This window comes from Sciurus vulgaris (genome assembly GCF_902686455.1).
Source record: "Sciurus vulgaris genome assembly, chromosome: 18".
NCBI lineage: Eukaryota > Metazoa > Chordata > Mammalia > Rodentia > Sciuridae > Sciurus > Sciurus vulgaris.
The window spans coordinates 18,635,410-18,647,666 of record NC_136479.1 but is presented as its reverse complement, the minus strand read 5'-3'; the positions used below and the strand labels follow the sequence as shown (position 1 = coordinate 18,647,666).

The 12,257-nt window shown below is 52.0% G+C and overlaps 1 protein-coding gene across 2 annotated transcripts; it reads right to left on the bottom strand.

Annotated features, from left to right (window-relative positions):
- Positions 1 to 3,597: 3,597 nt before the first annotated feature.
- AQP8 (aquaporin 8) lies at positions 3,598 to 11,561 on the bottom strand. 2 transcript variants are annotated; one of them, XM_079120160.1, is made up of 6 exons: positions 11,415 to 11,561; positions 11,040 to 11,287; positions 8,284 to 8,410; positions 6,839 to 7,053; positions 5,377 to 5,511; positions 3,598 to 4,265 (listed from the first exon to the last, which is right to left on the bottom strand). In XM_079120160.1, exons 1-6 carry the CDS (start codon positions 11,424 to 11,426, stop codon positions 4,217 to 4,219), a joined length of 786 nt encoding a protein of 261 aa, XP_078976286.1. In that variant the 5' UTR covers positions 11,427 to 11,561; the 3' UTR covers positions 3,598 to 4,216. The 2 variants fall into 2 exon arrangements, with proteins under 2 accessions (XP_078976286.1, XP_078976285.1); XM_079120159.1 differs by having other exon boundaries at positions 11,040 to 11,291; positions 11,416 to 11,542.
- Between the last annotated feature and the right edge of the window lie 696 nt (positions 11,562 to 12,257).

Genomic DNA, 12,257 nt, shown 5'->3' with positions numbered 1-12,257 from the left:
TAGAGGAAAAGAGGCATGTAGATGGGTGTATTGAGGGCCGAGTGCCGCAGGTAAGGGGAGAGAAGAGACCTAAAAGATCTTAAGAGTCACTTGGGTCCATGAGATTATGGAGCATGCAGATGTGCTTTCATACACGTGATGGAATTATCAGTAAAGGAGCTTGCTTTCACGAAGTCCCTGTGGCTGGACGTGTGGGTCTCAGCTGGAGCACAGAACACCTCTGAACAGCAGCAGAGATGCACAATAGTAAGGCCCATGAAGATTTAGGACGATTCTGGCAAAAGAAAATGAATCAGTACTTGTACCCAAGGGTCTGGAGCAGGAAGTACATTTCTGTTGCAGTAGAAGAAACCTTAGATTGTATGTCCAAAATCCTCAATTCTAACTGAATAGTCAAGTGACTTAGCTTCTCTGGGTTTGGGGGTTGGTCAGGATGCGTGGTTCCCAACCATTTCCCATTAGAGTCCTAAAGATCCTTACCTGAGAACAACTGACCAAAAAAACACGTGGTGTGCCCAGTGCATTTAGAAACTCCTTTGCCATGAGTCTGATACTTGGAAATTGTAAAATCTTTGACTCAACAATAACAATAATAGTGCTAACACATTGTGCATTTACTACATACTAGCATTGTGTTAAGGCTTTATAAACACGGTGTTAACTCTTAAAAGCATTGTGAGACAGTATTTCCATTTTAGAAGTAAAAAGCAGAGGCCAAGAGAAGTCAAATAGCTGCTTCAAGCACACACAGCAAAAAAAGTGACGATTCTGAGATTTAATTTAGATCTTGCTCAGGATCCAAACATTGTAGCCACCATATTCATTACTACAATGGTATTTCTAGTTCTAACATCCTAAAATTCTTTGACGTCCTTGTTGGTGAAAAAAAGGGGAGATGAGGTAGAAGTGAACTTAGGTGATCTGGGTCAACTTTGGGTTCTATTCTGTAAGTTCAGAATGAATTTAGGAGTTACTGGGTATCTTAGCCAGCTTTATATCCCTGTGACTGAAAAACCTGACAAGAACTACATAGAGGAAGAAATGGTTTTGGGGGGCTCATGGTTTCAGAGATTCAGTCCATGGTTGGTCAACTCCATAGCTCTGGGCTTGCAGTGAGACAGAACATCATGGTAGAAGGACATGGCAGAGGAAAGCGTCTCAGGACATGGCAGTCAGGAAGTAGAGAGAGCTGTGCTCACCAGGGACAAAATATAAACCCCAAAGACACCCCCCATCTAGTGACCTAAACTGTCCAGCCACACCCTACCTGACTACAATTACCACCCAGTCAATCCATATCAGTGGATTAACCTTCTAATTTCATAACCTAATCGTTTCACCTCTGAACATTCTTGCATTGTCTCACACATGAGCTTTTGGGGACAACTCATATCTAAACCAGAACACTGGGACCAGCCATTTTTTCAGTCAGTGGGTACTACTGAGTTCTTTCTGTACAGCAAATACTATACCACATAGTATGGAGTTAGGGGGGTGAATTTGTGTCCACCTTTCTCTTGAGAGATGGAGATCGAAATGAAGACCAGAGCTTGAAATCCAGTTCCAGCTGAGAAGCGAGGAATTTTAATACAGGTCTGACTGTCCCCTTTGTAATAGGGCACTAACAGGCAAGTAGGGGACAAGCTGAAGACATACTATTGCCCCTTACTCAGTAACGTAAATTGTAATGACAGAGCTCATGGACCCTGCAGCCAAAGGGACTGGTTTTAAATGTTGGCTCCACTGGTGTACTAACCGAGTGACGTGAGTGACGTCATCTCTGTGAACCTCCATTGGCTCCTCTGGAAAACAAGAATAAGAGCATTTTCCTGTATTCATTTCCTGTGGTTGCTGTAACAAATTGCCATAAACCTAGTGGCTTAAAATGACTGGAATGTATTCTCTCATAGTTCTAGAGGCCAGAAGTTGGAAACCAAGTTGTTAGCAAGGACATGCTCCCCCCAAAGGCTCCAGAGGAAAAGCCTTCCTTGCTTCTTCCAGCTCCTAGTGGCTCCTGAGAGGTCTTCTGACAGTATCACACCATGTCTGCCTGCACTTTCATGAGGACTTCTCCAAAACAGTGTGTGCGTCATTTTCTTTGTCTCATAAGGACACCGTTGTTGGATTTAGGCTGTCCTAATCTAGTATGATTGCTCTTGATGTTTACCTTAATTTTATCTACAAAGACCCTCTTCCCAAATGCGGTCACATTCTGAGGTTTAGCATGGATATTTTTGGAGGACGCCATTCAGTCCTCTCCACCACCTCAGAGGACTGTCATGGGGAGTAAAGGGCGTCATGCAAGTCAAGCATTCGGTGCAGGGTCTACTACTTAGCAAATGCTCACACTCACCGTGTGCGCTCTGTGTATATCACTGTTTTGTTATTTACTACATTAGTCAAAGGTTTCATTGTTTCACCAAATGAAATAGTAACATTTTTTACTCTTTTTAAGTCTTCTAATTTGCTCAATTCTAATTTTCTCTATTATTTCCTGCCTTTTTCTGACCTTTCTGGTTGTTATTCTTCTGGGCCATGCTTCCTCTGAGAATTTTGCATGTTAGGGTATGTGTGTGTATATATGTATATGTACATATACATATACACACATAGAGACAGAGAGAGATATATAGATTGTGTTATGTGTGTGTGTGATGTTATATCCACATTCTAATAGGCTTTTATAGGACATAGGGGCACGGGTAATTCTACCAGCTCTGCTTCACTGTCCCTATTGAATTAGGCAGGTTTTCCCAGCAACCAGTTCATACCAAGTTCATACCAAGTGGGTATGTTGCTCATCTTGTAGAATTGGGTGATTTTTTTATTTGTTGTTCAGAATGATTTTTCCCTGACACTTCTTTATGGTGTCATACTGATCAACTTTCATAAATGACTCATATATTCTTTTTATTGGTGTGCTGTAATTACGTAATAGTGGGATTCACTGTGACTTATTCATACATGCACATAATTTGGTCAGTTTCATTGCCCTGTTCCTCCCCTGCTCCTCTCCCGCTTCCTCCCTGATCTCCTTCCTCTTCCTCTTCTGCTCTCCCTTCTATTTTCATGAGATCCCTTTTCCTCCTTTTGACCCATAGATTCTTAGGATACTTGAAAGGTATGAAGTTCAGATTCTTTTTCTCCCTTCTTATTCTTTCTGCTCATGTCTCCCGCTCAGATGCCACTGTCTTTCCAGGCCTATGCTCTGCCACTTGCTCGGGATTCTGCTTCCTCGGGAAACCCTTGCAGCTCTACCCTACCTGTCCTCACCCTCATCCCAGCTGGTGTGCAATGAGTGGGTTGATCTGTGTCCCAGCAGCACTGGGCCCTCACCCAGGCCTTGGACTCTACACCGGTCTTTCAGCAGGTCCTTAGGACTCTGATTTGGAGTTGAGCCTTCTTAGGATCCAAGTGGGCTCTGAGCTCCAGACTGAGCTCCCAGATCGGTCTGGCTAAGTGAGACGGGCACTCCAAGTACCTGCTCTGGCACTGGAAGCTGGGCTTTGCTGGGCTTAGCCAGACTGGACAGTCAACGGCCCACTCCAAACTTTTACTTCCTCCCCAGCAGTGCCGACTTCTCCAATGGAAGGCAAGCCAATGAACACACGGAAGGAAAGGCTGAGCTGTTTATTGCAAAGTTAGATCGGCAGCTTGGGAAGCAAGGAAGCCGTCAGGCTCCAGACGGCCCTTCTGTAACAGGAATCAAAGAACCATGGGAGGAAAGAGAAAGTGGTGTGAAGGCTGGGAGTGTGGCCTAGGACACTTGCCTAGCATGTGGAGACCCTGAGTTCCATCCTAATACTGTAAAAAAAAATGTGGAGGAAGGAGGGAGAGATGGTGGAGGGTAGGCAGGAAGGGAAAGGGGCAGGTGAGCTGATGTACATGAACAGCCACTTCTTCCGGCTGCTCTTCTGCTCCTAGGACTTGCCCTCTCAAGAAAACCTGTGGTGTCACCACCTCTCCCTGGGAAGTGCTGGCAACACATTCCCTAGGCTGAGACCTCAGGTGCCACAAAGCAATTCTAAGAACCTAGAGTATCCTCGGGCCTTTGCAGCAGTCTGTCTGTCTGAGAAGCTGGGCCCAAGTCAGTAGCAGAAGGTCCTTTGCTCATCCAGTCCTCTGCCCTGGAAGGAAGTGCAGAAGCTGTCTTGTCCTCAGACCAGAATGGGGCAGCTGAGGGCATAGGGGCAGCTGCGATGCTAGCAGTTCTGCTTCATCGTCCCTTCAGGATTAGGCGGGTTTTCCCATCTCCAATGAAGAGCCTACCAAAAAAAGAAAAGAAAAGAGGGCGCCATGAGGTCCCTGAGCCCCTGCAGGAAGGGCCAGTCTTTCGTCCTGCCTCCATGCCTGGAATCTCGGATCTCTTCCTGAGCCTTTCCAGCCTTAGCAGGACCCCTCTGGGGAGAGGGAGACAGTCTCCTCTTTGGTTTCCGGGTTGTGCTCACTGCCACCATTCTGAAAGCAGCAGAAGAGAGAGCCACAGGAGGATCTGGAGGTCCCTGGGCGGCCGAGGGCAATAGTGTGGGCAGGCTAATCAGCCCAGCCCACGGCTGTCCCCTCCCAGACAGTGATCCCTGCTCCACCAGGGGCAGAAGAAACAGGATGCGAGAAGAGAGCCAAGGGCAGATCAGGCAGGACAGGAGATCCTGGCTTGGTCTGCCTGCAGTCCACCTATCCTCCTGATAATATCAACCCGATTAGCAACTGCACGATTCTGGGGAGCTCTGTCTACACTGAACTATGTGAATGGTGCATCCTGGCATGATGCCCCTGGGCATCTGAGCTTGTACGACAGCCCTGTGGGGAACTGCTCATCCCCTAATCCTGACCCTGCTGCAGTCGCTCAGGTGATCAGGCTCTGCCCCACTCCAGGGCCTACACAGCTCATCCTGTGGACACAGCCACTAAGAGTTCAGTCCTCTAGGCCACAGTGATTGGTTCAGAGGCAGACGCGCATGCTGGGCCAGCCCACACCAGTGACCATCAGACACTGGGTTCTCACTGGAGCTGTTGTTCCACCTCCTCTGGAGTAGCCAAGCTGCCAGAGCATAAGTGCAGAGTGGCCAGTGGGCAGCTGTGCCTCAGCTGGAGAGCCTGTCTCAGCATAGAGCAAAGTGGAGCCCAGGAGAAAGCCCAATCCTAAAGATCTTGTCTGAGCACCACCCGAAGCCAGCACCAGCTGTGACTTCCCATTCATGGCAACCAGTGAATCCCGCATTATGGAATGGATTCTGGTGACTTGCAACTAAAGGTCCTAGGTAAATACAGACTCTGTCTCTGAAGAAGCTTCCATCTTTCCTTCCCCAAGCCCAAGTGAGAGTCCAGCCCTCCAGCTTGGGTCCCCGGGAGCCGTTCCCTGGGCCGCACTCCTACCTAATGAGCAGTCCTACAAGCAGGCCAGCCAGGAGTGGGCCCAGCCAGTAGATCCAGTGGAAGCTCCAGTGGTTGGCCATCACAGCAGGTCCAAAGGCACGAGCCGGGTTCATGCAGGCTCCAGAGATAGCACCCCTGCAAACACAGCCGCTCAGGTCGCCAGAGCCCCAGCAGGCCCACTCTCCTCAAATCCCCAAATGGGCCCAGGCCACGGCCCACCCAGAAATCTTCCTATCCTCCCACATCAGGAATTCCTGGGGAGATCCTTGAAAAGGCAGAGACTCTTAGCGCCAAGAAGCCAGAGGCGCGCTCCTTCCTGACGTATGACCTTCCGCTCCTCATGCACTCTTCTACAAGAATGACTGGCAAAGAATTCTTGCTTGGTGATGCCAGGAAATAAAAATGGATTGAGTTCCTCTCCAAAGTTCATAAAGCAAAGTCAGTCCATCATCTACCTGTCTGAGGTCAACCAGCCCTGCGAGGCCAACTGTGACCTTTGTTTACCCTCTCGGTGTTCCCAGCCCCACTATATGGAGAACTCTGTGTTTCCCTGAGGTGGAAGTGCCCATCCCAAAGGTGGTCTGCAGCAGTAGATAAGAAAACGCCTACGGAGCCCAGGCCTCAGCAGTCGGTGCACCAGTGTGAACTGTGGCCCAGCACCACACTTGGGCCCGGAATCCCTAGAGGGACCACTCCACAGGGGCATCTTTACCCCCAGCTGGGATCCTGAAGACCTCATCCCACCTGTGCCAAGGTCAAGATCCAATAAGCTTGCAAGTGGACCAAGTGCCACTAGGGGGCAGCAAAGCACCACTTGACACACACCATCCCAGGTCCTAGACTACCTACCACTCCTGACCCTGGAGAAAGGCTGGAGTTGGCTCTGTGTCCAAAAGAAAGGAAGAAGTTGGACGTCAGGAAGAGGCCCTCTCGTCCCCTTCAGCAAACATGGGCTCTTGTTCTCGATCTCTCACTATAAGTGACTTGCCACTGCCCAGTGACCTTAAATAAGTCATTCTGTCCTCTGAACCACAGTTTTCCTCATCTGTAAAATGGGAGTCATCGCTGATCCAACCTTGTCTCCTTAATGCCTTCCCATGATTACCAAGAGACAAAATAGGACACACAGGTTTTATATGCCTGAGCCCACAGCCTGCAGGGATGTTATTCACGCTACAACAAATTAGAAAACTTTGCTTTACAAAGATTCAGATTTCTGACTTTCCTTGAATGGAATTGGAAGGGTTGTCCCAACATCACACTGTCACAGTCATAATTGACCAAAGCCTCCCAGTTACCGCAGACCCCACTGCTCCCTGTTGCTGCCCAAAGCCAACCTACTGCCCCCATCTGTGGCACCTTCCTGGCCCCCACTGGCAATTGACATGTGACCCACAGGCCTGATCCCCTGAGGTCTGGCCCAGATCGGGACACGATAGTCCCAGTGCTGAGGGACACTCACCCCGCCAGGATATCCACAGTGACGGAGAAGCCAATGCAGAACGGGGCCAGAGGGCCCCGCGTCTTCTCATTGATGGCGCCCATGCAGACGGCCAGTGCCAGCAGCGCTGTCAACAGGATCTCCAGCCCCAGCGCCCCGGCCACCTGCCCCTGCTCCTGGACTGTCACAAAGGCCGCCCCAGACGCATTCCAGAACCTCTCCTCAGGACTCACCACCTGCAGAGAAGACACTCAGCCTCACAGGGGACCGAGGGAAGCTGGGAGCCGAGCAGAGGGGGCCTACGAGGCAGGCCTGCCCACCGGAGAGCAGGAGGGTCCAGGCTGCTTTCTACAGACAGGGAAAGGTCTGAGCCTCAGTGGAGGCAAGCGGAGGCCAGGGCAGGGCAAGACAGTGAAATAAGACTTGAAACCAGAGTCTGGACTGGTCCAGGCTGACAGGGCTCCTCTCCTCCCCAGCACACCCGCACACAGGCACCACGCAAGCTGCACACCTTTAAGAATCCCTGGTTGACTGAGACTTCAGGGCAAAAGGAGAAAGAGGAGGGAGGAAAGGAATCCCCCATGGAGCTGTGTGTAGAATCGTGTGGCTCAGGCGGGGTGCAGCTCAGTGGTAGCACGCTTGCTTGGCATGCTCGAGTCCCTGGACTTCATCCCCAGCACAAAGAAAAACAATCTGCAACCAAGAGGGAGAGCTAGCCTTGACTGAATGAGAGGATTTTTTTTTTTTTTTTTTTTTTTTGGTGGGGGGACCAGGGATTGAACCCACAGTCACCTAACCACTGAGTCACATCCCCAGCGCTTTATTTTGAGACAGGGTCTCACTTAGTGGCATAGGGCCTTACTAAGTTGCTAAGGTTGACCTTGAACTTGGGATCCTCCTGCCTCAGCCTCCCCAGTCACTGGAATTAGACAGGTTCTACCACACCCAGCTGGGTGGGAGGGTTTCAGACATAAATTGAGCATCAGTTCCCACTGAAGGCAACTAAGTTTAAAGACAGGCAAAGTGAAGAACACAGAAGTGTTCACTCAGAATTTTCTCCAAGAGGATAACCATATTCACCCTGTGTCCTCAGCCAGATATCATCCACACAGGGTGTGAGATATGTATAGAATGAAGAAATGAATGAATAAGTGAATGAATGTAAAAACCATTACAACTATCCAAATCTATTCCAAAGCCAGAAATAAGCTTAGGAAGAGAAATGTCAAGCCCTGAAATTGCTTAGACAAATTCTGTCCAGGGAAGAGCTGTGTCCACCCATGAATGGAAGAAGGTAGGTTTGGAGAGAACCAAAGGCCCATAAAGTGTCCCCAGTAGAAAAGGGCCACCAATTCCACTGACAGACATAAACCAGGGTTGAGCATTTCCCAACTCCCCCATCCCTGCACCCCCCAGCAGTCATAGGAGCCAGCCCGGCTAGCCCGTCCCCCTTGGGGATCACCCACCTTGGCCAAGGCGGCCCCAATCAGTCCCCCACACAGCTGGGAGATCCAGTAGGGAAGAAGCATGATCACGTTGAGGCCTCCGATCAGCATGGCTGCCAGTGACACCGCAGGGTTGAAGTGTCCACCACTGTACCCCACAAAAGCAAGGGGAATCATGAGGCCAAGATCTAGGGCTGACCACAGGCTGTCTCCCGAGAGATCTGTCCCAGCCAGTCCCCCAGGCTGACTTCACAGGGCGAGTCAGTCCAGACCCTGGCCCAAAGACTAGTACACCAAATCTCTCCCCTTTTCCCTGAGGTGCCAGATGCTAGGGCAAAGGGTCAGGGGAGGTGGAAAGGAGGACCTACCCCTAAGCCAGCCCCAGGATGACCCTAGAGGAAGAACCGGTAGGGAGACCTAGACCGGATCAGGGCTCCCTCCAGCCATTCCAACACCCGGCCCCAGGTCAGACTGAGAGGCCAGACTCCAAATCAGTAGCCCAAGAGAGGGACCCTGCTTCCCCCTATAGGTAGCCAGGTCCCGAATAAGAGCTCATGATTGGTTGAACTGCTTAGCCAATAAAACCCTGTTTGATCTGCAAGTGTGATGAGTATAAAATTGAGATTAGTTCAGGCAGGAAATGGCACTGAGGATCGGGGATAGGGTCAGAGTTCATGATCAGGTTAGGAACTGGGAGTTTGGGATGTGATTGAGAGAGGGACAAGTCGGGGTCAAAGGGCAAGTCTAACTGGCTGCCCCTCCACTGATCACAGTAAAGAGCCCTCTTTTTACCAAAATGCATGTTCCACCCAGGCTCCAGAGCCAGGAAGCCCCCAGCCCCTACGACTCCATCAGGGTCCTCTCTAGTCCCACTCCAAGAAGGAACTGTTCCAGGAATGGATACTGCCATAAGAGTGAAAGCAGCCCAAGACCCCCAAGTCACACAAGAGTCAAAGTGCCCCACAAATGTTAAGAGCCCACCAACGAGCCTGCTTGCTCCCCAGTGGACCCAGGGAATCGAGCTGAGGCTGGACAAGGACCTTAGCTCTGGGCAAAAGGACCCTGTCCAGCACCCTAATGCCTCAACACCAGCTGCCCCCAACTTGTCTGGCCCAGCGTGACAGCCAGGTCCCCAGGGAGCTTCAGATTCAGAAGCACCAGTGGATGCTCAGACGCAACTCAGGAAGAGAGGCACCCTGGCCCACGTGGCTTCAGACAGGTGAAGTGGGAGTGGAGGAGTCCATGCCCCAGTCCACTGCTTCTCTTCTACCTGGGCACCTGGCCCGCATGGCAGGGAAGAAACTACTACTCAGAGCAAGGCTCTGGCCAGGACAGGTGTAGGTACCTGAGGACCCCATGCATTCCCTAGACCAGGTTCACACCCCTAACAGTGAGCCAATCAAGACACGTTCTTAGTTCTTTCAGTCATTGTTTACTTGGCAAATATTTAATGAGCACTCACTACGTGCCAGGTGCTGTGCTGGGTGCTTTCCATACCTTATCTTGGATTCAGTCAACAACCTCAAAGTCTGTACCTGGCGCGCAGGAAGAGCTGTATAAATATTCATCAAAAAATAAAACAGTGACTGAATAGAAAGAGACGCTCTGTGGCAGGCCGAGAGATGTTCCCAGCCAGACTGGCCTGGGTTCACACCCAGCTCTGCTGAAGAGCCGTGTGGCCTTGAGCAAGTTATGTGACCTCTCAGGGCCTTGATAGTCTCTCCCTGACAGGGCTGTGGTGAAGACATGATGAACGAATGTGTGTCTAGCACACGGCGCTGTCTGTAGTTTGTACTCAACAAACATCACTATCATGATCGTCTACACACGCACCGCTGCACACAGAGAAGTTCAGTGGCGTGCCAGGCCACCCAGCCAAGAAGTGACAGAGGTCGTATTCAACCCCAGGTCCACTGAAAGGAGGATCAGGCGCTTTCATCCCAGCCTCAGCCTCCCTCGGACATTTAGAGAGACGGCAGATTTCTTTTTCCATTCTGGTTTCCCCAGAAACAGCATTCCAGCTTCCTCATCTATTTCTTGAGTGGAATTAAATACAGACCAACCATGTCGCACCCTGCCAGGTGTCCCTGGCAGGATAGCTATCATTACGATGACCCCTGCCCTCAGCCCTGCCAGGGAGCACCCATCCCAATGAGAGCTGAGCAGCAGGGCACCTGCTGCTCCAGGCACCTGTGTACCCAGCGGGAGGACAAAGCCCCGGTTCCTCTAACCTATCTCCTAACAGTAACGGAGACAGCAGTCAGCACTGAGTGAGTGTCTCAGACGTGACAAGCCCTTCACGTTCTCACGTCTGGGCTCTGGAGCCCGACCACTTAGACTTGACTCCCAGCTCCTCGGCTTCCCAGTCCTATAGCCTTGAACAGGTGCGTACGTGGTCTTTCTCTTTGAGATGTAAAATGGGGGAAATAATAGGACCTACCCCAAGGGGTCGACATAAGGATTGAAGGATCAATATCTGAAAATGCTTAGCATAATGCCAGCACATGATCAGTCATGTGTCCATATTGGCCTGAAAGAAATCTTTTAAGAAGTGTATCATGCCCATTTCAGAGGTGGGAATGGGTCCTAGCGACTCGCCTAAAGCCACAGAGCTTGCGGTCTGCAGAGTTACGATGGGCCGGCAGGCTGACCTCCCGCCCACTCCATTCCTTGCCACCCTGAGCATGTGCTCAAGGGTCCCTGCCAAGAGCTTTGCTCCGCACCCCACCCCAGCTCCCCAAGGCAGCCCCAGGCCGGCGGCTCAGAATCGGTCTCACCTGATGTTCCCCAGCGTGGCGATGATGAGCCCCAAGGCCAGCCCGTGGGCCAGCGCCGGCTGCAGCCGCCCAGTGTCCGGCCCATTCTCAATGACAGACAGGCACCCAATGAAGATGAAGAGGGCAGAGCCCAGCAGCTCCACCAGGCAGGGCTGCACGAACCGCTCGAACCAGGACCCACGACTCCGGCTGCTCATGCTGGGCTCCTTCACCTTGCCACCGCCAAGCTCAGTGTCACACATAGGCGCCTGCCGCAGGGCAGAGGGGAGAGGAGGTACAGGTGGGAGACGAGCCAGACGGAGGCCCCGTACCCCCGACCTGGAACGCATCCCCCCCACCTGCCAGGCCAGGGCAGGAGGCGCGGCCAGGGCTCACCTCCCCAGACATCAGCGAGAGCCGGCGCAGGGCCTGGGACCGGGCCAGAGCTGCTGGGAAGCGCGCCTGCCGTCGCTCAGCTTATCTTCTGGGCAGGACCGCGGATCCCGCTACGGGCTCGGCCTCTTTTAAAGGGTGGCAGAAGCTCCCTGGAGGTGTCAAGAGAGCAGTAAAGCCTGGGTGGGAGGTGGCCCTGAGGCCCAGGGAGGAAATTTTTTTTTATCTCAACAGGACTGGGTGGGTGGGGGTGGGGGAGGTCAAGGATTGCTGGGCTTTCTGCCAAGCAGGGCAAAGTGCTGGGTGCTGGGTGCTGGCCGGCTTGCATCACCTGGGGCTCTCACTGCAGCCCTGCTCAGTAGGAGACGAGGGCTCGGCACCCGGTCCCCGTGGTCCAAAGGCAACAAGCCTATGTACACAGTGCAAGGAGGCCCCACGGGGTGGGAACCACACCTGCCAAGTCACAGATTCCATGATTCCATGGACATCTTCTACCTGAGCCCCAGACCCTGCACTCACCCTCAAGGCCTGATCCCAGATCAAGTGTGTCAAGGAAGCTCCCCACGGACGGAGGCAGCAGGGACAATGTGGCACCCGTGGACTTCGGAAGCAGGCGGCCTGGACCTTTCTGCTTTGTTTTGCTTTTCCCGGGGGGCTGGGGTTGAACCAAGGCCTCGGCATGCCGGGCACACACTCTACCACCAGGCCCCAGCCCAGCACACACGGCCTGGGCTTAAATCCCCGCTCTGCATGGAACTCCCCTGGGAACCTTGAGCAACCTTGTTGCTTAGCCTGTCTGCACCTCATTCCTGCATCTCCCAATATCATAGAGTCCTTCTGAGGCTC

What these genes read in the sequence shown, in the direction of transcription:
- AQP8 (XM_079120159.1), bottom strand. An exon ending in TTGGGGCCGCCTTGGCCAAG is followed by an intron (nt 7,054 to 8,283) that starts GTGGGTGATCCC and finishes TCTTCTCTGCAG; the next exon opens with GTGGTGAGTCCTGAGGAGAG. An exon ending in CTTGTAGGACTGCTCATTAG is followed by an intron (nt 4,266 to 5,376) that starts GTAGGAGTGCGG and finishes TTTTTTTGGTAG; the next exon opens with GCTCTTCATTGGAGATGGGA.